This window comes from Thalia democratica, chromosome 9 (genome assembly GCF_965202585.1).
Source record: "Thalia democratica chromosome 9, ktThaDemo2.hap1.1, whole genome shotgun sequence".
NCBI lineage: Eukaryota > Metazoa > Chordata > Thaliacea > Salpida > Salpidae > Thalia > Thalia democratica.
In genome coordinates, this window is record NC_139173.1 from 25998634 (window position 1) to 26016980 (window position 18347).

Sequence of the window (18347 nt, forward strand, 5' to 3'; positions counted from 1 at the left end):
CCGTAACAGCTTGTATATAAACTCGACGCACTGACGAAATAAGTATATTCAACAACATGTCTGGACGCGGCAAAGGAGGTAAAGGCTTGGGAAAGGGAGGTGCTAAGCGCCATCGCAAAGTACTTCGCGATAACATCCAAGGCATCACGAAGCCGGCAATCCGCCGTTTGGCTCGCCGAGGCGGAGTTAAGCGAATCTCGGGACTGATTTACGAAGAAACGAGAGGCGTCATAAAAGTTTTCTTGGAAAATGTTATTCGCGATGCAGTAACATACACAGAGCACGCCAAGCGCAAGACCGTCACAGCACTCGACGTCGTGTACGCACTCAAGCGTCAAGGAAGAACCTTGTACGGCTTCGGTGGCTAATCGCTTTTAGCAAACCCGGTCCTTTTTAGGACCACCTAATTCAATATAAAAGTTTTACAACACTTTTGACAAGATTAAGCATTAGCTATGACATATGCAAATTAGTTTTTTGTTCGACGCGGTTAGGTATGAGTTGTATATTGAGCTGTGCAAGCTATCATCACAATCATTCGAACAACAAAATGTCAGGACGTGGTAAAGGATCAAAACTCAAATCTAAGCCGAAGAGCAGGTCTTCCCGTGCAGGACTGCAGTTTCCAGTCGGTCGCGTGCACCGCCTGTTGCGCACCGGCAACTACAGCCAAAGAGTCGGAGCTGGTGCTCCAGTTTATCTGGCTGCCGTTCTCGAGTACTTGAGCGCAGAAGTGCTCGAGCTTGCCGGTAACGCTGCTCGTGACAACAAGAAAAGCAGGATCATTCCTCGCCATTTGCAACTAGCTATTCGCAACGACGAAGAGTTGAACAAACTTCTCGGAGGCGTCACAATTGCTCAAGGTGGTGTTCTTCCAAACATCCAGGCAGTACTATTGCCTAAGAAGACCGCTTCAAAAAAGTCAGCCTAAGTTAAAAAAAACCAGGTCCTTTTCAGGACCACCAAAATATTTACAACAAACGAGAGAATTGTGAAGTGAGAGAAACCAGCTATCGTTCGCGTACGGAACTATGCTAATTTGCATAATTTTTCAGGATATAAACCGGCGCCGAGACAGAAGTCCACACATCATCATGACAGCAACCAAAGGCGCGAAGAAGTCAGTAGCCAAGACCGCTCCGGTCGACGGCAAGAAGAAGCGAAGGAGGAGAAACAAAGAAAGCTTTGGCATCTACGTGTACAAAGTTTTGAAGCAAGTGCACCCCGACACCGGAATTTCCAGCAAGGCAATGGGAATCATGAACTCATTTGTCAACGACATCTTCGAGCGCATTGCAGCAGAGGCTTCACGTTTGGCTCATTACAACAAGAGGTCAACTGTTAGCAGCCGCGAAATTCAAACTGCTGTCAGGCTCTTGCTCCCCGGCGAGTTGTCAAAGCACGCAGTTTCAGAAGGAACTAAAGCTGTTACCAAATACACCAGCTCAAAATAAACGCTAAACAACCGGTCCTTTTTAGGACCACCATTTGAATAGAACCAGCTGTTCATGTTTACTTAAAGTACAAGAATATAAGCTTAGTACAAATAAATTCTTATTTGTGTAAATTAAAAACTCATATACTTGAATGAACACACTTTTTTTTTGTTTCAAATACTTTATAAACTTGTAACTCGTTATATTGTAGAAAAAGCATTGCATTAGTCTAAAAACAGTAGTAGTGCTTGTAATCAAATGGTTTGTAAAAGATGTTTAACTAACTTGATTTTGTTGTCCGTAAGATTTTTCATCTGAATACTTTTTGTACAAAACACTTGTTTTTATTCATTTGCTGAAGTTCTGTTGAAACATTCAATAAATAAGTGCTTACAAAAAAGTATCATCTTTTTAAACAAAAATGTATATCACTTATAACATGCAAAAACTTAGTTGTAACTTTATTTTAAGTTGTTGTTGATTATTAGTAACACAACCGAGCTTTAACTTTTTAAACGAGTTCTTCTTATCAACTTAACTGCAATTGAAGCCATGTAACACGTTTTAAAAAGTTACGAATACATAAATGAATACAAAAATGGTTGTTCAAAACAAAAAATTACAGATGTGTTTTCAAGTAAAACAACATATTCCTTCTTTCAAAGCTAACTTCTGTTTAGCATATTCAAGAAACATTTTCAATTCAAAACATAAACACACAAAACAAACCAGCTCATTGGTTGAAACTTGGTAAAACACAAAAAAGTAGCTGCTTGTACTTTTTTAAGTAATTTATTATTCTAGTTTTCAAAGTAAAAGGTACTTGTTTTAACTAGATATGAGACAACTTACTGACCTTTAACAACTCTAGTAGTTTGTTGAAAGTTATGTTTCTACATATCTAAAGTAATCAGGACCACCAGTTGATTTAAGCAGCTACTAATGTCGAGTAAACAGTGTCAAACAAGCTTAAACTAAGCGACAAAAAATGTACAAATTTATATCTACATTGTGCGTGTTGGTAAAAAGTAACAGTTAGTGTATTTCAATAACTTCTAAATAAACTTTCTAAAACTGAATTTCTCTGTTTTTATTTCTACTAGTTAGTTACACTTACTTCAGTTTTTGTAGTTCTACTTGACATTTTAAACTACTTTTGATAATGTAGAATAAGTTTTTCTGCTTCACTAGTATTTAAATGTTAGGTAAAAATGTTTTTTAATGGGAATTTTCTTGTTTAACTTATTGTTTAAACAAAACTTATTCTAGTTCATTTTACTTTGTAAACTTGTTTTTCAAACACTCAATACATATTTGTTGTTAGTTTAATAAAAAAATCAATCTGTCACTAACTAAAAATTTATGCTTAAATAAGACATTATATTAAATGAGAAGAAAAATTTACTTTGCGTTGATACTAAAAATGCTCAATGATATTTGTTTAAGGTCTGATTGTCAAATAAGTATTAGTTTTATTTATCAGAATGCAAATGAAACAATAAAAAACTGTTTAAAAGTTGAACAGTCAAACTAATGTAGACAACAGTGATTGTTTAAAACAAACATACAATTGAAATAATCTTTCTGCTTACAAAGCTCATACTTGTTTTGTTGAACTCATTTTTTCTGTGGCTATGACAAATTACAAAATGATTCCACGGTAAAAAAGAACAGCTTGTTACAATTTTTTGTAACTCTTTTTTAAACTATGTATGAGACAACTCAAAACGACGATACTTGTTTGTTTTAAGCTATGTACTTTTTAAATCTAAAGATTAGGTGGATCACCAATTAATTACACAAGCTACTAATGACTACTAAACTCAACAACACAAATAAACATACTTAATCAACTTTGTGGTGATAAAGAATCAAAAACATATTTCCTTCCAAATTATAAAGCCCATTATTTATTAAATACCTAGCTTGCCAAATTTCTCTACTATACTTTTTTTATGCAACTGTTAAGAAGGGAACTCTAGCTAGATAACTGCTCTAATCCTTACTTTATTGCTTACTATTATCGAATGCTTAGTGAAAAGCTTTAACTAACTTGAGTGTCTTTTTCGTGGCTTTTTTCCTTTTAACTTTCTTTTCCAAATAAAACTTATTCTCATTAACTTTGTGGACATTTTTTAATTCAATATTTCATTTGTTTTTTAGTTTATTAAAAAAATACTGTGCCTACGTCACTGTAAAAACTATTTGTATTTTTCAATGAAAATAGTACGCTTAAACAGAAATAAAAATAAAACTTTGACTTATTAACTGAAAACGTTTTAAACTGTTAATAACAAACAATGTTTAGTGTCCTTAAAAAATGCTGTTCAATTACAATTAAACTACAACTGAAACATGCTTAACAATTCAAAACTGGTGTAACACATAAATGTAAACAACATCGATTGTTCAAAAGAAAGAGAACACTATTAACAAGTACACAATTTACAAAACAAAATACCTTAATAAAATGATGAACTTGTATAAACAAATCTTTTATTTTACAAAGCTTACATCTACTTACTTGATTTAAGCTTTCTAATCTTGTCAAGCATATGAAATAAACCAATTGATTAGCTAAAACATGGTACAAAGAAAAGAAGTAAAAAACTTGTTACCACTTGTTTGTTACCCTTATGTACGCTATACATAAGTAAACTGAAATTACTGTAACTTGTTGCTTTAAGCTGTGTAGTTTTTATAAATCTAAAGAAGAAGAAAAAACTGGACAAAGCGAAACCAAAACTTTTTTTAGCCTTCATTTTTTTACAGCTTATTATGTGATGGTACAAGTTCCATAATAGGCAAACAACAATGTAAAACTTTGAATCAAGCAAATACTTTGTTTTATATGGTCTATAATTGAATAAGATAACAGTTACTTTGTTTCAAGTTTATATGTTATTGCTACAACAGCTATGTTCTTAACGACATCCGAGAATAAAATGTAACTTATCCTAAGCTGTGTTTTTAACTACATTAACAGTAAGCTAGAGATAACTAGTTACGAATTTTGAAAAGCAAACATTTAGTCAATGAAATCAATGGTACAGAACATTATGATTAATCTAGGTTGAGTAAACTAAGAAATCACTATTAGCAGTAAAGCAGTTAAAACACATGTTTAACTTGGTAAGCACTTCAATCGTAAACTTTAAAAGACAGTACTGTTGTTGTTTCAAAATATGTTTCAAGAAAGTAGTAAGTTGTTCTATGTTGTTTCGACTGACTTTAAAACTTTATGAGAAGTGACAAAACAAAGTTTGAAAAAAAAACTTACTTGCATTATTTTCCAGTTAAAAAGTTTCAAAGATAGATTGAAAGGTTATGAGTGCTGATTGTAAACAAAGCTTTATTCAAACACTAAGTTTGTCAATCTTATTTCTAAACTTTTTCATTTAGATTTTCTTACTCGATTTTATTTTGTATATAATGCTGCTTAAAAAATAAACCAACCTCTTTTTTTACGTAAAATTTTTCATCCAAAAGGTATCAGCTTTTGTTTAAGTTCAAATTTAGTGCTAGTGTTCATAAGCTTTTTCGACTTATTTACTTCTTTGAATTTAATTAACTTTATTTTGTTTGGAAAATTTACAACCAAATCCATTTGTTCACTTTTATCAGCACACTTTATTCGGTTGAAATCTGCAAAGTTAAAGTTCTTAGTTTGATCAAGGTTTAAGTTTAACGAGCAAAATTGCATCAGTTATTTTTTAAACTGTATAACAGCTTCAATCAGTTGTTTGAAACACTAATTGAATGTTAAACTACTTATCTTTTAAACTAGTTTTTCATACACACTGAAAAATAAAGTTTGTGTTTAAATGTAGTTTACAACTTTAAACAAGTATCATCATAGTTACTGTACAGCACGTTTTTGAAAGGTTGTTTGGAAAACATTGTTGTAAGGTAAGTTACTAGTATGTGCAACAACAAAGCTATCTAGTTGTCTGTTTAATAAAAGTTTTGAGTACATTGCTTATGAGTAATCATAAGCAGTAAAGCTAAAAAAAATGAACACTTTTATTCTTTTGGAATTACTTTTTACACATTAGTTTAAACTGTAATTAACTTGAACATACTTGATAGAACTTACGATTAACAAAACTCCATGAAATCGATATAATGAAATTTTGTTTAAGGTAAAAAAAAACCTTGTGCTTTGTTAAAACTTTATTACTTTAGGTGAGCGGCAAAGGAAAACTCAGTCGGGAGTGTGTTAACATGTTTTGTTTCATTTATGTTTTTCTTAATGTATTTAGAGGTGTGCTGTAAGATACAGGCTGTTATTTCTGGACTTTTCAAACTAATGCTTTAAAAAAATTACTTTTAGAACAAGTTAAATATGGTTTCTTTCTTACTGGAACTTTTTCAACATTCTTAATAAGACAACTAAGTTTTTATAAGCATATATGTCTTAAACAAACATGCTAATGCTTATATTAAGAAGTAAAAGGTACCTTGCAAAGCATAACTGCTCAACAGTCAATTCGTCACAGTCAGTAACTCTTGCAAGTATCGTTTTGGTCGCTTTAATATTCATTCATCATGTCTACCACAGCAGTAGCAGCAGTACCAGCGCCAGCCAGGTCTTCCAAGAGACCAAGCGCCAAGAAGGCAGAGCACCCTACTTACAGGGAAATGATTAGCTCTGCCCTTGGAGCAATGAAGGAACGAAAAGGTACATCCCGCCAGAAGATACAAAAGTATATCGCGGACACCTACAAGCTTGACCTCACAGCTTCCAATTCTCACTTGAAGAGAGCACTTACCAGCGGCGTGACCAAAGGTGCTTTTCTCCAGACAACTGGAAAAGGCGCTTCTGGCTCGTTCAAGCTTGCTCCAATGCCAGCTGCTGGGCCCAAGAAGAGGACAAAGAAAGTAGCTAAAAAGCCAGCAGCAAAGAAGGCCCCAGCTAAAAAACCAAAAAAGAAGTGTGCTCCCAAGAAGGCTGCAAAAAAACCAGCAGCCAAAAAGCGACCTGCTAAAAAGTGCGCTCCTAAGAAGGCAGCATCTAAAAAAGCTGCAAGCAAGAAGAAGAAAGTAACCAAGAAGAAGCCGGCAGCCAAAAAAGCATCCAAGAAGAAGAGCTGTAAAAAATAAGTTGTTCTTTTACCCAAGGTCCTTTTCAGGACCACTCAAACAAAATATAACGTAACTCAAAATGCATAAAACAATGCTAAGTTGAAAATATGCAAATTAGACTACACAGCGGAATCGCTCGCGTCCGTGTCTATGCGAACAGTATATAAACTGTCTTGCAACAAACAGTTTTATCATCAAAATGGCTCGTACCAAGCAAACCGCTCGTAAGTCAACCGGAGGCAAGGCTCCAAGGAAACAGCTCGCCACCAAGGCCGCTCGCAAGAGCGCACCCGCTACCGGAGGTGTGAAGAAGCCTCATCGCTACAGGCCCGGCACAGTTGCTCTGAGAGAAATCAGACGCTACCAGAAGTCAACTGAGCTTCTTTTGCGCAAGTTGCCTTTCCAGCGTCTGGTACGCGAAATAGCTCAAGACTTCAAAACTGACTTGAGGTTCCAAAGCAGTGCCGTTATGGCTTTGCAAGAAGCAAGCGAGGCGTACCTCGTTGGTTTGTTCGAAGATACTAACCTTTGCGCGATCCACGCCAAGCGTGTGACAATCATGCCCAAAGACATCCAGCTCGCCAGGAGAATGCGTGGCGAAAGAGCTTAAGCGTTAGCTAAAACCGGTCCTTTTCAGGGCCACCTTAAAACCTTGACAGTGAGAAAAACTTAACCGAACGTAAGTTAAGAGACTTTTTTGAGTATGCAAATTAGTTAGTAGTTACCGTACGCGTCCGTAACAGCTTGTATATAAACTCGACGCACTGACGAAATAAGTATATTCAACAACATGTCTGGACGCGGCAAAGGAGGTAAAGGCTTGGGAAAGGGAGGTGCTAAGCGCCATCGCAAAGTACTTCGCGATAACATCCAAGGCATCACGAAGCCGGCAATCCGCCGTTTGGCTCGCCGAGGCGGAGTTAAGCGAATCTCGGGACTGATTTACGAAGAAACGAGAGGCGTCATGAAAGTTTTCTTGGAAAATGTTATTCGCGATGCAGTAACATACACAGAGCACGCCAAGCGCAAGACCGTCACAGCACTCGACGTCGTGTACGCACTCAAGCGTCAAGGAAGAACCTTGTACGGCTTCGGTGGCTAATCGCTTTTAGCAAACCCGGTCCTTTTTAGGACCACCTAATTCAATATAAAAGTTTTACAACACTTTTGACAAGATTAAGCATTAGCTATGACATATGCAAATTAGTTTTTTGTTCGACGCGGTTAGGTATGAGTTGTATATTGAGCTGTGCAAGCTATCATCACAATCATTCGAACAACAAAATGTCAGGACGTGGTAAAAGATCAAAACTCAAATCTAAGCCGAAGAGCAGGTCTTCCCGTGCAGGACTGCAGTTTCCAGTCGGTCGCGTGCACCGCCTGTTGCGCACCGGCAACTACAGCCAAAGAGTCGGAGCTGGTGCTCCAGTTTATCTGGCTGCCGTTCTCGAGTACTTGAGCGCAGAAGTGCTCGAGCTTGCCGGTAACGCTGCTCGTGACAACAAGAAAAGCAGGATCATTCCTCGCCATTTGCAACTAGCTATTCGCAACGACGAAGAGTTGAACAAACTTCTCGGAGGCGTCACAATTGCTCAAGGTGGTGTTCTTCCAAACATCCAGGCAGTACTATTGCCTAAGAAGACCGCTTCAAAAAAGTCAGCCTAAGTTAAAAAAAACCAGGTCCTTTTCAGGACCACCAAAATATTTACAACAAACGAGAGAATTGTGAAGTGAGAGAAACCAGCTATCGTTCGCGTACGGAACTATGCTAATTTGCATAATTTTTCAGGATATAAACCGGCGCCGAGACAGAAGTCCACACATCATCATGACAGCAACCAAAGGCGCGAAGAAGTCAGTAGCCAAGACCGCTCCGGTCGACGGCAAGAAGAAGCGAAGGAGGAGAAACAAAGAAAGCTTTGGCATCTACGTGTACAAAGTTTTGAAGCAAGTGCACCCCGACACCGGAATTTCCAGCAAGGCAATGGGAATCATGAACTCATTTGTCAACGACATCTTCGAGCGCATTGCAGCAGAGGCTTCACGTTTGGCTCATTACAACAAGAGGTCAACTGTTAGCAGCCGCGAAATTCAAACTGCTGTCAGGCTCTTGCTCCCCGGCGAGTTGTCAAAGCACGCAGTTTCAGAAGGAACTAAAGCTGTTACCAAATACACCAGCTCAAAATAAACGCTAAACAACCGGTCCTTTTTAGGACCACCATTTGAATAGAACCAGCTGTTCATGTTTACTTAAAGTACAAGAATATAAGCTTAGTACAAATAAATTCTTATTTGTGTAAATTAAAAACTCATATACTTGAATGAACACACTTTTTTTTTGTTTCAAATACTTTATAAACTTGTAACTCGTTATATTGTAGAAAAAGCATTGCATTAGTCTAAAAACAGTAGTAGTGCTTGTAATCAAATGGTTTGTAAAAGATGTTTAACTAACTTGATTTTGTTGTCCGTAAGATTTTTCATCTGAATACTTTTTGTACAAAACACTTGTTTTTATTCATTTGCTGAAGTTCTGTTGAAACATTCAATAAATAAGTGCTTACAAAAAAGTATCATCTTTTTAAACAAAAATGTATATCACTTATAACATGCAAAAACTTAGTTGTAACTTTATTTTAAGTTGTTGTTGATTATTAGTAACACAACCGAGCTTTAACTTTTTAAACGAGTTCTTCTTATCAACTTAACTGCAATTGAAGCCATGTAACACGTTTTAAAAAGTTACGAATACATAAATGAATACAAAAATGGTTGTTCAAAACAAAAAATTACAGATGTGTTTTCAAGTAAAACAACATATTCCTTCTTTCAAAGCTAACTTCTGTTTAGCATATTCAAGAAACATTTTCAATTCAAAACATAAACACACAAAACAAACCAGCTCATTGGTTGAAACTTGGTAAAACACAAAAAAGTAGCTGCTTGTACTTTTTTAAGTAATTTATTATTCTAGTTTTCAAAGTAAAAGGTACTTGTTTTAACTAGATATGAGACAACTTACTGACCTTTAACAACTCTAGTAGTTTGTTGAAAGTTATGTTTCTACATATCTAAAGTAATCAGGACCACCAGTTGATTTAAGCAGCTACTAATGTCGAGTAAACAGTGTCAAACAAGCTTAAACTAAGCGACAAAAAATGTACAAATTTATATCTACATTGTGCGTGTTGGTAAAAAGTAACAGTTAGTGTATTTCAATAACTTCTAAATAAACTTTCTAAAACTGAATTTCTCTGTTTTTATTTCTACTAGTTAGTTACACTTACTTCAGTTTTTGTAGTTCTACTTGACATTTTAAACTACTTTTGATAATGTAGAATAAGTTTTTCTGCTTCACTAGTATTTAAATGTTAGGTAAAAATGTTTTTTAATGGGAATTTTCTTGTTTAACTTATTGTTTAAACAAAACTTATTCTAGTTCATTTTACTTTGTAAACTTGTTTTTCAAACACTCAATACATATTTGTTGTTAGTTTAATAAAAAAATCAATCTGTCACTAACTAAAAATTTATGCTTAAATAAGACATTATATTAAATGAGAAGAAAAATTTACTTTGCGTTGATACTAAAAATGCTCAATGATATTTGTTTAAGGTCTGATTGTCAAATAAGTATTAGTTTTATTTATCAGAATGCAAATGAAACAATAAAAAACTGTTTAAAAGTTGAACAGTCAAACTAATGTAGACAACAGTGATTGTTTAAAACAAACATACAATTGAAATAATCTTTCTGCTTACAAAGCTCATACTTGTTTTGTTGAACTCATTTTTTCTGTGGCTATGACAAATTACAAAATGATTCCACGGTAAAAAAGAACAGCTTGTTACAATTTTTTGTAACTCTTTTTTAAACTATGTATGAGACAACTCAAAACGACGATACTTGTTTGTTTTAAGCTATGTACTTTTTAAATCTAAAGATTAGGTGGATCACCAATTAATTACACAAGCTACTAATGACTACTAAACTCAACAACACAAATAAACATACTTAATCAACTTTGTGGTGATAAAGAATCAAAAACATATTTCCTTCCAAATTATAAAGCCCATTATTTATTAAATACCTAGCTTGCCAAATTTCTCTACTATACTTTTTTTATGCAACTGTTAAGAAGGGAACTCTAGCTAGATAACTGCTCTAATCCTTACTTTATTGCTTACTATTATCGAATGCTTAGTGAAAAGCTTTAACTAACTTGAGTGTCTTTTTCGTGGCTTTTTTCCTTTTAACTTTCTTTTCCAAATAAAACTTATTCTCATTAACTTTGTGGACATTTTTTAATTCAATATTTCATTTGTTTTTTAGTTTATTAAAAAAATACTGTGCCTACGTCACTGTAAAAACTATTTGTATTTTTCAATGAAAATAGTACGCTTAAACAGAAATAAAAATAAAACTTTGACTTATTAACTGAAAACGTTTTAAACTGTTAATAACAAACAATGTTTAGTGTCCTTAAAAAATGCTGTTCAATTACAATTAAACTACAACTGAAACATGCTTAACAATTCAAAACTGGTGTAACACATAAATGTAAACAACATCGATTGTTCAAAAGAAAGAGAACACTATTAACAAGTACACAATTTACAAAACAAAATACCTTAATAAAATGATGAACTTGTATAAACAAATCTTTTATTTTACAAAGCTTACATCTACTTACTTGATTTAAGCTTTCTAATCTTGTCAAGCATATGAAATAAACCAATTGATTAGCTAAAACATGGTACAAAGAAAAGAAGTAAAAAACTTGTTACCACTTGTTTGTTACCCTTATGTACGCTATACATAAGTAAACTGAAATTACTGTAACTTGTTGCTTTAAGCTGTGTAGTTTTTATAAATCTAAAGAAGAAGAAAAAACTGGACAAAGCGAAACCAAAACTTTTTTTAGCCTTCATTTTTTTACAGCTTATTATGTGATGGTACAAGTTCCATAATAGGCAAACAACAATGTAAAACTTTGAATCAAGCAAATACTTTGTTTTATATGGTCTATAATTGAATAAGATAACAGTTACTTTGTTTCAAGTTTATATGTTATTGCTACAACAGCTATGTTCTTAACGACATCCGAGAATAAAATGTAACTTATCCTAAGCTGTGTTTTTAACTACATTAACAGTAAGCTAGAGATAACTAGTTACGAATTTTGAAAAGCAAACATTTAGTCAATGAAATCAATGGTACAGAACATTATGATTAATCTAGGTTGAGTAAACTAAGAAATCACTATTAGCAGTAAAGCAGTTAAAACACATGTTTAACTTGGTAAGCACTTCAATCGTAAACTTTAAAAGACAGTACTGTTGTTGTTTCAAAATATGTTTCAAGAAAGTAGTAAGTTGTTCTATGTTGTTTCGACTGACTTTAAAACTTTATGAGAAGTGACAAAACAAAGTTTGAAAAAAAAACTTACTTGCATTATTTTCCAGTTAAAAAGTTTCAAAGATAGATTGAAAGGTTATGAGTGCTGATTGTAAACAAAGCTTTATTCAAACACTAAGTTTGTCAATCTTATTTCTAAACTTTTTCATTTAGATTTTCTTACTCGATTTTATTTTGTATATAATGCTGCTTAAAAAATAAACCAACCTCTTTTTTTACGTAAAATTTTTCATCCAAAAGGTATCAGCTTTTGTTTAAGTTCAAATTTAGTGCTAGTGTTCATAAGCTTTTTCGACTTATTTACTTCTTTGAATTTAATTAACTTTATTTTGTTTGGAAAATTTACAACCAAATCCATTTGTTCACTTTTATCAGCACACTTTATTCGGTTGAAATCTGCAAAGTTAAAGTTCTTAGTTTGATCAAGGTTTAAGTTTAACGAGCAAAATTGCATCAGTTATTTTTTAAACTGTATAACAGCTTCAATCAGTTGTTTGAAACACTAATTGAATGTTAAACTACTTATCTTTTAAACTAGTTTTTCATACACACTGAAAAATAAAGTTTGTGTTTAAATGTAGTTTACAACTTTAAACAAGTATCATCATAGTTACTGTACAGCACGTTTTTGAAAGGTTGTTTGGAAAACATTGTTGTAAGGTAAGTTACTAGTATGTGCAACAACAAAGCTATCTAGTTGTCTGTTTAATAAAAGTTTTGAGTACATTGCTTATGAGTAATCATAAGCAGTAAAGCTAAAAAAAATGAACACTTTTATTCTTTTGGAATTACTTTTTACACATTAGTTTAAACTGTAATTAACTTGAACATACTTGATAGAACTTACGATTAACAAAACTCCATGAAATCGATATAATGAAATTTTGTTTAAGGTAAAAAAAAACCTTGTGCTTTGTTAAAACTTTATTACTTTAGGTGAGCGGCAAAGGAAAACTCAGTCGGGAGTGTGTTAACATGTTTTGTTTCATTTATGTTTTTCTTAATGTATTTAGAGGTGTGCTGTAAGATACAGGCTGTTATTTCTGGACTTTTCAAACTAATGCTTTAAAAAAATTACTTTTAGAACAAGTTAAATATGGTTTCTTTCTTACTGGAACTTTTTCAACATTCTTAATAAGACAACTAAGTTTTTATAAGCATATATGTCTTAAACAAACATGCTAATGCTTATATTAAGAAGTAAAAGGTACCTTGCAAAGCATAACTGCTCAACAGTCAATTCGTCACAGTCAGTAACTCTTGCAAGTATCGTTTTGGTCGCTTTAATATTCATTCATCATGTCTACCACAGCAGTAGCAGCAGTACCAGCGCCAGCCAGGTCTTCCAAGAGACCAAGCGCCAAGAAGGCAGAGCACCCTACTTACAGGGAAATGATTAGCTCTGCCCTTGGAGCAATGAAGGAACGAAAAGGTACATCCCGCCAGAAGATACAAAAGTATATCGCGGACACCTACAAGCTTGACCTCACAGCTTCCAATTCTCACTTGAAGAGAGCACTTACCAGCGGCGTGACCAAAGGTGCTTTTCTCCAGACAACTGGAAAAGGCGCTTCTGGCTCGTTCAAGCTTGCTCCAATGCCAGCTGCTGGGCCCAAGAAGAGGACAAAGAAAGTAGCTAAAAAGCCAGCAGCAAAGAAGGCCCCAGCTAAAAAACCAAAAAAGAAGTGTGCTCCCAAGAAGGCTGCAAAAAAACCAGCAGCCAAAAAGCGACCTGCTAAAAAGTGCGCTCCTAAGAAGGCAGCATCTAAAAAAGCTGCAAGCAAGAAGAAGAAAGTAACCAAGAAGAAGCCGGCAGCCAAAAAAGCATCCAAGAAGAAGAGCTGTAAAAAATAAGTTGTTCTTTTACCCAAGGTCCTTTTCAGGACCACTCAAACAAAATATAACGTAACTCAAAATGCATAAAACAATGCTAAGTTGAAAATATGCAAATTAGACTACACAGCGGAATCGCTCGCGTCCGTGTCTATGCGAACAGTATATAAACTGTCTTGCAACAAACAGTTTTATCATCAAAATGGCTCGTACCAAGCAAACCGCTCGTAAGTCAAACGGAGGCAAGGCTCCAAGGAAACAGCTCGCCACCAAGGCCGCTCGCAAGAGCGCACCCGCTACCGGAGGTGTGAAGAAGCCTCATCGCTACAGGCCCGGCACAGTTGCTCTGAGAGAAATCAGACGCTACCAGAAGTCAACTGAGCTTCTTTTGCGCAAGTTGCCTTTCCAGCGTCTGGTACGCGAAATAGCTCAAGACTTCAAAACTGACTTGAGGTTCCAAAGCAGTGCCGTTATGGCTTTGCAAGAAGCAAGCGAGGCGTACCTCGTTGGTTTGTTCGAAGATACTAACCTTTGCGCGATCCACGCCAAGCGTGTGACAATCATGCCCAAAGACATCCAGCTCGCCAGGAGAATGCGTGGCGAAAGAGCTTAAGCGTTAGCTAAAACCGGTCCTTTTCAGGGCCACCTTAAAACCTTGACAGTGAGAAAAACTTAACCGAACGTAAGTTAAGAGACTTTTTTGAGTATGCAAATTAGTTAGTAGTTACCGTACGCGTCCGTAACAGCTTGTATATAAACTCGACGCACTGACGAAATAAGTATATTCAACAACATGTCTGGACGCGGCAAAGGAGGTAAAGGCTTGGGAAAGGGAGGTGCTAAGCGCCATCGCAAAGTACTTCGCGATAACATCCAAGGCATCACGAAGCCGGCAATCCGCCGTTTGGCTCGCCGAGGCGGAGTTAAGCGAATCTCGGGACTGATTTACGAAGAAACGAGAGGCGTCATGAAAGTTTTCTTGGAAAATGTTATTCGCGATGCAGTAACATACACAGAGCACGCCAAGCGCAAGACCGTCACAGCACTCGACGTCGTGTACGCACTCAAGCGTCAAGGAAGAACCTTGTACGGCTTCGGTGGCTAATCGCTTTTAGCAAACCCGGTCCTTTTTAGGACCACCTAATTCAATATAAAAGTTTTACAACACTTTTGACAAGATTAAGCATTAGCTATGACATATGCAAATTAGTTTTTTGTTCGACGCGGTTAGGTATGAGTTGTATATTGAGCTGTGCAAGCTATCATCACAATCATTCGAACAACAAAATGTCAGGACGTGGTAAAGGATCAAAACTCAAATCTAAGCCGAAGAGCAGGTCTTCCCGTGCAGGACTGCAGTTTCCAGTCGGTCGCGTGCACCGCCTGTTGCGCACCGGCAACTACAGCCAAAGAGTCGGAGCTGGTGCTCCAGTTTATCTGGCTGCCGTTCTCGAGTACTTGAGCGCAGAAGTGCTCGAGCTTGCCGGTAACGCTGCTCGTGACAACAAGAAAAGCAGGATCATTCCTCGCCATTTGCAACTAGCTATTCGCAACGACGAAGAGTTGAACAAACTTCTCGGAGGCGTCACAATTGCTCAAGGTGGTGTTCTTCCAAACATCCAGGCAGTACTATTGCCTAAGAAGACCGCTTCAAAAAAGTCAGCCTAAGTTAAAAAAAACCAGGTCCTTTTCAGGACCACCAAAATATTTACAACAAACGAGAGAATTGTGAAGTGAGAGAAACCAGCTATCGTTCGCGTACGGAACTATGCTAATTTGCATAATTTTTCAGGATATAAACCGGCGCCGAGACAGAAGTCCACACATCATCATGACAGCAACCAAAGGCGCGAAGAAGTCAGTAGCCAAGACCGCTCCGGTCGACGGCAAGAAGAAGCGAAGGAGGAGAAACAAAGAAAGCTTTGGCATCTACGTGTACAAAGTTTTGAAGCAAGTGCACCCCGACACCGGAATTTCCAGCAAGGCAATGGGAATCATGAACTCATTTGTCAACGACATCTTCGAGCGCATTGCAGCAGAGGCTTCACGTTTGGCTCATTACAACAAGAGGTCAACTGTTAGCAGCCGCGAAATTCAAACTGCTGTCAGGCTCTTGCTCCCCGGCGAGTTGTCAAAGCACGCAGTTTCAGAAGGAACTAAAGCTGTTACCAAATACACCAGCTCAAAATAAACGCTAAACAACCGGTCCTTTTTAGGACCACCATTTGAATAGAACCAGCTGTTCATGTTTACTTAAAGTACAAGAATATAAGCTTAGTACAAATAAATTCTTATTTGTGTAAATTAAAAACTCATATACTTGAATGAACACACTTTTTTTTTGTTTCAAATACTTTATAAACTTGTAACTCGTTATATTGTAGAAAAAGCATTGCATTAGTCTAAAAACAGTAGTAGTGCTTGTAATCAAATGGTTTGTAAAAGATGTTTAACTAACTTGATTTTGTTGTCCGTAAGATTTTTCATCTGAATACTTTTTGTACAAAACACTTGTTTTTATTCATTTGCTGAAGTTCTGTTGAAACATTCAATAAATAAGTGCTTACAAAAAAGTATCATCTTTTTAAACAAAAATGTATATCACTTATAACATGCAAAAACTTAGTTGTAACTTTATTTTAAGTTGTTGTTGATTATTAGTAACACAACCGAGCTTTAACTTTTTAAACGAGTTCTTCTTATCAACTTAACTGCAATTGAAGCCATGTAACACGTTTTAAAAAGTTACGAATACATAAATGAATACAAAAATGGTTGTTCAAAACAAAAAATTACAGATGTGTTTTCAAGTAAAACAACATATTCCTTCTTTCAAAGCTAACTTCTGTTTAGCATATTCAAGAAACATTTTCAATTCAAAACATAAACACACAAAACAAACCAGCTCATTGGTTGAAACTTGGTAAAACACAAAAAAGTAGCTGCTTGTACTTTTTTAAGTAATTTATTATTCTAGTTTTCAAAGTAAAAGGTACTTGTTTTAACTAGATATGAGACAACTTACTGACCTTTAACAACTCTAGTAGTTTGTTGAAAGTTATGTTTCTACATATCTAAAGTAATCAGGACCACCAGTTGATTTAAGCAGCTACTAATGTCGAGTAAACAGTGTCAAACAAGCTTAAACTAAGCGACAAAAAATGTACAAATTTATATCTACATTGTGCGTGTTGGTAAAAAGTAACAGTTAGTGTATTTCAATAACTTCTAAATAAACTTTCTAAAACTGAATTTCTCTGTTTTTATTTCTACTAGTTAGTTACACTTACTTCAGTTTTTGTAGTTCTACTTGACATTTTAAACTACTTTTGATAATGTAGAATAAGTTTTTCTGCTTCACTAGTATTTAAATGTTAGGTAAAAATGTTTTTTAATGGGAATTTTCTTGTTTAACTTATTGTTTAAACAAAACTTATTCTAGTTCATTTTACTTTGTAAACTTGTTTTTCAAACACTCAATACATATTTGTTGTTAGTTTAATAAAAAAATCAATCTGTCACTAACTAAAAATTTATGCTTAAATAAGACATTATATTAAATGAGAAGAAAAATTTACTTTGCGTTGATACTAAAAATGCTCAATGATATTTGTTTAAGGTCTGATTGTCAAATAAGTATTAGTTTTATTTATCAGAATGCAAATGAAACAATAAAAAACTGTTTAAAAGTTGAACAGTCAAACTAATGTAGACAACAGTGATTGTTTAAAACAAACATACAATTGAAATAATCTTTCTGCTTACAAAGCTCATACTTGTTTTGTTGAACTCATTTTTTCTGTGGCTATGACAAATTACAAAATGATTCCACGGTAAAAAAGAACAGCTTGTTACAATTTTTTGTAACTCTTTTTTAAACTATGTATGAGACAACTCAAAACGACGATACTTGTTTGTTTTAAGCTATGTACTTTTTAAATCTAAAGATTAGGTGGATCACCAATTAATTACACAAGCTACTAATGACTACTAAACTCAACAACACAAATAAACATACTTAATCAACTTTGTGGTGATAAAGAATCAAAAACATATTTCCTTCCAAATTATAAAGCCCATTATTTATTAAATACCTAGCTTGCCAAATTTCTCTACTATACTTTTTTTATGCAACTGTTAAGAAGGGAACTCTAGCTAGATAACTGCTCTAATCCTTACTTTATTGCTTACTATTATCGAATGCTTAGTGAAAAGCTTTAACTAACTTGAGTGTCTTTTTCGTGGCTTTTTTCCTTTTAACTTTCTTTTCCAAATAAAACTTATTCTCATTAACTTTGTGGACATTTTTTAATTCAATATTTCATTTGTTTTTTAGTTTATTAAAAAAATACTGTGCCTACGTCACTGTAAAAACTATTTGTATTTTTCAATGAAAATAGTACGCTTAAACAGAAATAAAAATAAAACTTTGACTTATTAACTGAAAACGTTTTAAACTGTTAATAACAAACAATGTTTAGTGTCCTTAAAAAATGCTGTTCAATTACAATTAAACTACAACTGAAACATGCTTAACAATTCAAAACTGGTGTAACACATAAATGTAAACAACA

General features: G+C 34.7%; 11 protein-coding genes across 11 annotated transcripts; all 11 read left to right on the forward strand.

The window, feature by feature from the left end:
- The first annotated feature begins 56 nt into the window (after positions 1-56).
- LOC145845097 (histone H4-like) lies at positions 57-368 on the forward strand. Its single transcript, XM_082952520.1, has one exon. It carries the CDS (start codon positions 57-59, stop codon positions 366-368), a length of 312 nt encoding a protein of 103 aa, XP_082808646.1.
- A 182-nt stretch (positions 369-550) lies between these two features.
- Positions 551-931, forward strand: LOC145844573 (histone H2A). Its single transcript, XM_082951971.1, has one exon. It carries the CDS (start codon positions 551-553, stop codon positions 929-931), a length of 381 nt encoding a protein of 126 aa, XP_082808097.1.
- Positions 932-1094: 163 nt separating this feature from the next.
- Positions 1095-1454, forward strand: LOC145845098 (histone H2B 1/2-like). The gene has a single exon (XM_082952521.1). It carries the CDS (start codon positions 1095-1097, stop codon positions 1452-1454), a length of 360 nt encoding a protein of 119 aa, XP_082808647.1.
- A 5266-nt stretch (positions 1455-6720) lies between these two features.
- LOC145845100 (histone H3) lies at positions 6721-7131 on the forward strand. Its single transcript, XM_082952522.1, has one exon. It carries the CDS (start codon positions 6721-6723, stop codon positions 7129-7131), a length of 411 nt encoding a protein of 136 aa, XP_082808648.1.
- A 180-nt stretch (positions 7132-7311) lies between these two features.
- Positions 7312-7623, forward strand: LOC145844540 (histone H4-like). Its single transcript, XM_082951936.1, has one exon. It carries the CDS (start codon positions 7312-7314, stop codon positions 7621-7623), a length of 312 nt encoding a protein of 103 aa, XP_082808062.1.
- Positions 7624-7805: 182 nt separating this feature from the next.
- LOC145845101 (histone H2A-like) lies at positions 7806-8186 on the forward strand. Its single transcript, XM_082952523.1, has one exon. The coding sequence runs from the start codon at positions 7806-7808 to the stop codon at positions 8184-8186; it is 381 nt and encodes a 126-aa protein (XP_082808649.1).
- Positions 8187-8349: 163 nt separating this feature from the next.
- Positions 8350-8709, forward strand: LOC145845102 (histone H2B 1/2-like). The gene has a single exon (XM_082952524.1). The coding sequence runs from the start codon at positions 8350-8352 to the stop codon at positions 8707-8709; it is 360 nt and encodes a 119-aa protein (XP_082808650.1).
- Positions 8710-13975: 5266 nt separating this feature from the next.
- Positions 13976-14386, forward strand: LOC145845103 (histone H3-like). The gene has a single exon (XM_082952526.1). It carries the CDS (start codon positions 13976-13978, stop codon positions 14384-14386), a length of 411 nt encoding a protein of 136 aa, XP_082808652.1.
- Positions 14387-14566: 180 nt separating this feature from the next.
- LOC145845104 (histone H4-like) lies at positions 14567-14878 on the forward strand. The gene has a single exon (XM_082952527.1). It carries the CDS (start codon positions 14567-14569, stop codon positions 14876-14878), a length of 312 nt encoding a protein of 103 aa, XP_082808653.1.
- A 182-nt stretch (positions 14879-15060) lies between these two features.
- Positions 15061-15441, forward strand: LOC145844572 (histone H2A). Its single transcript, XM_082951970.1, has one exon. It carries the CDS (start codon positions 15061-15063, stop codon positions 15439-15441), a length of 381 nt encoding a protein of 126 aa, XP_082808096.1.
- Positions 15442-15604: 163 nt separating this feature from the next.
- Positions 15605-15964, forward strand: LOC145845105 (histone H2B 1/2-like). The gene has a single exon (XM_082952528.1). It carries the CDS (start codon positions 15605-15607, stop codon positions 15962-15964), a length of 360 nt encoding a protein of 119 aa, XP_082808654.1.
- The last annotated feature ends 2383 nt before the right edge of the window (positions 15965-18347 follow it).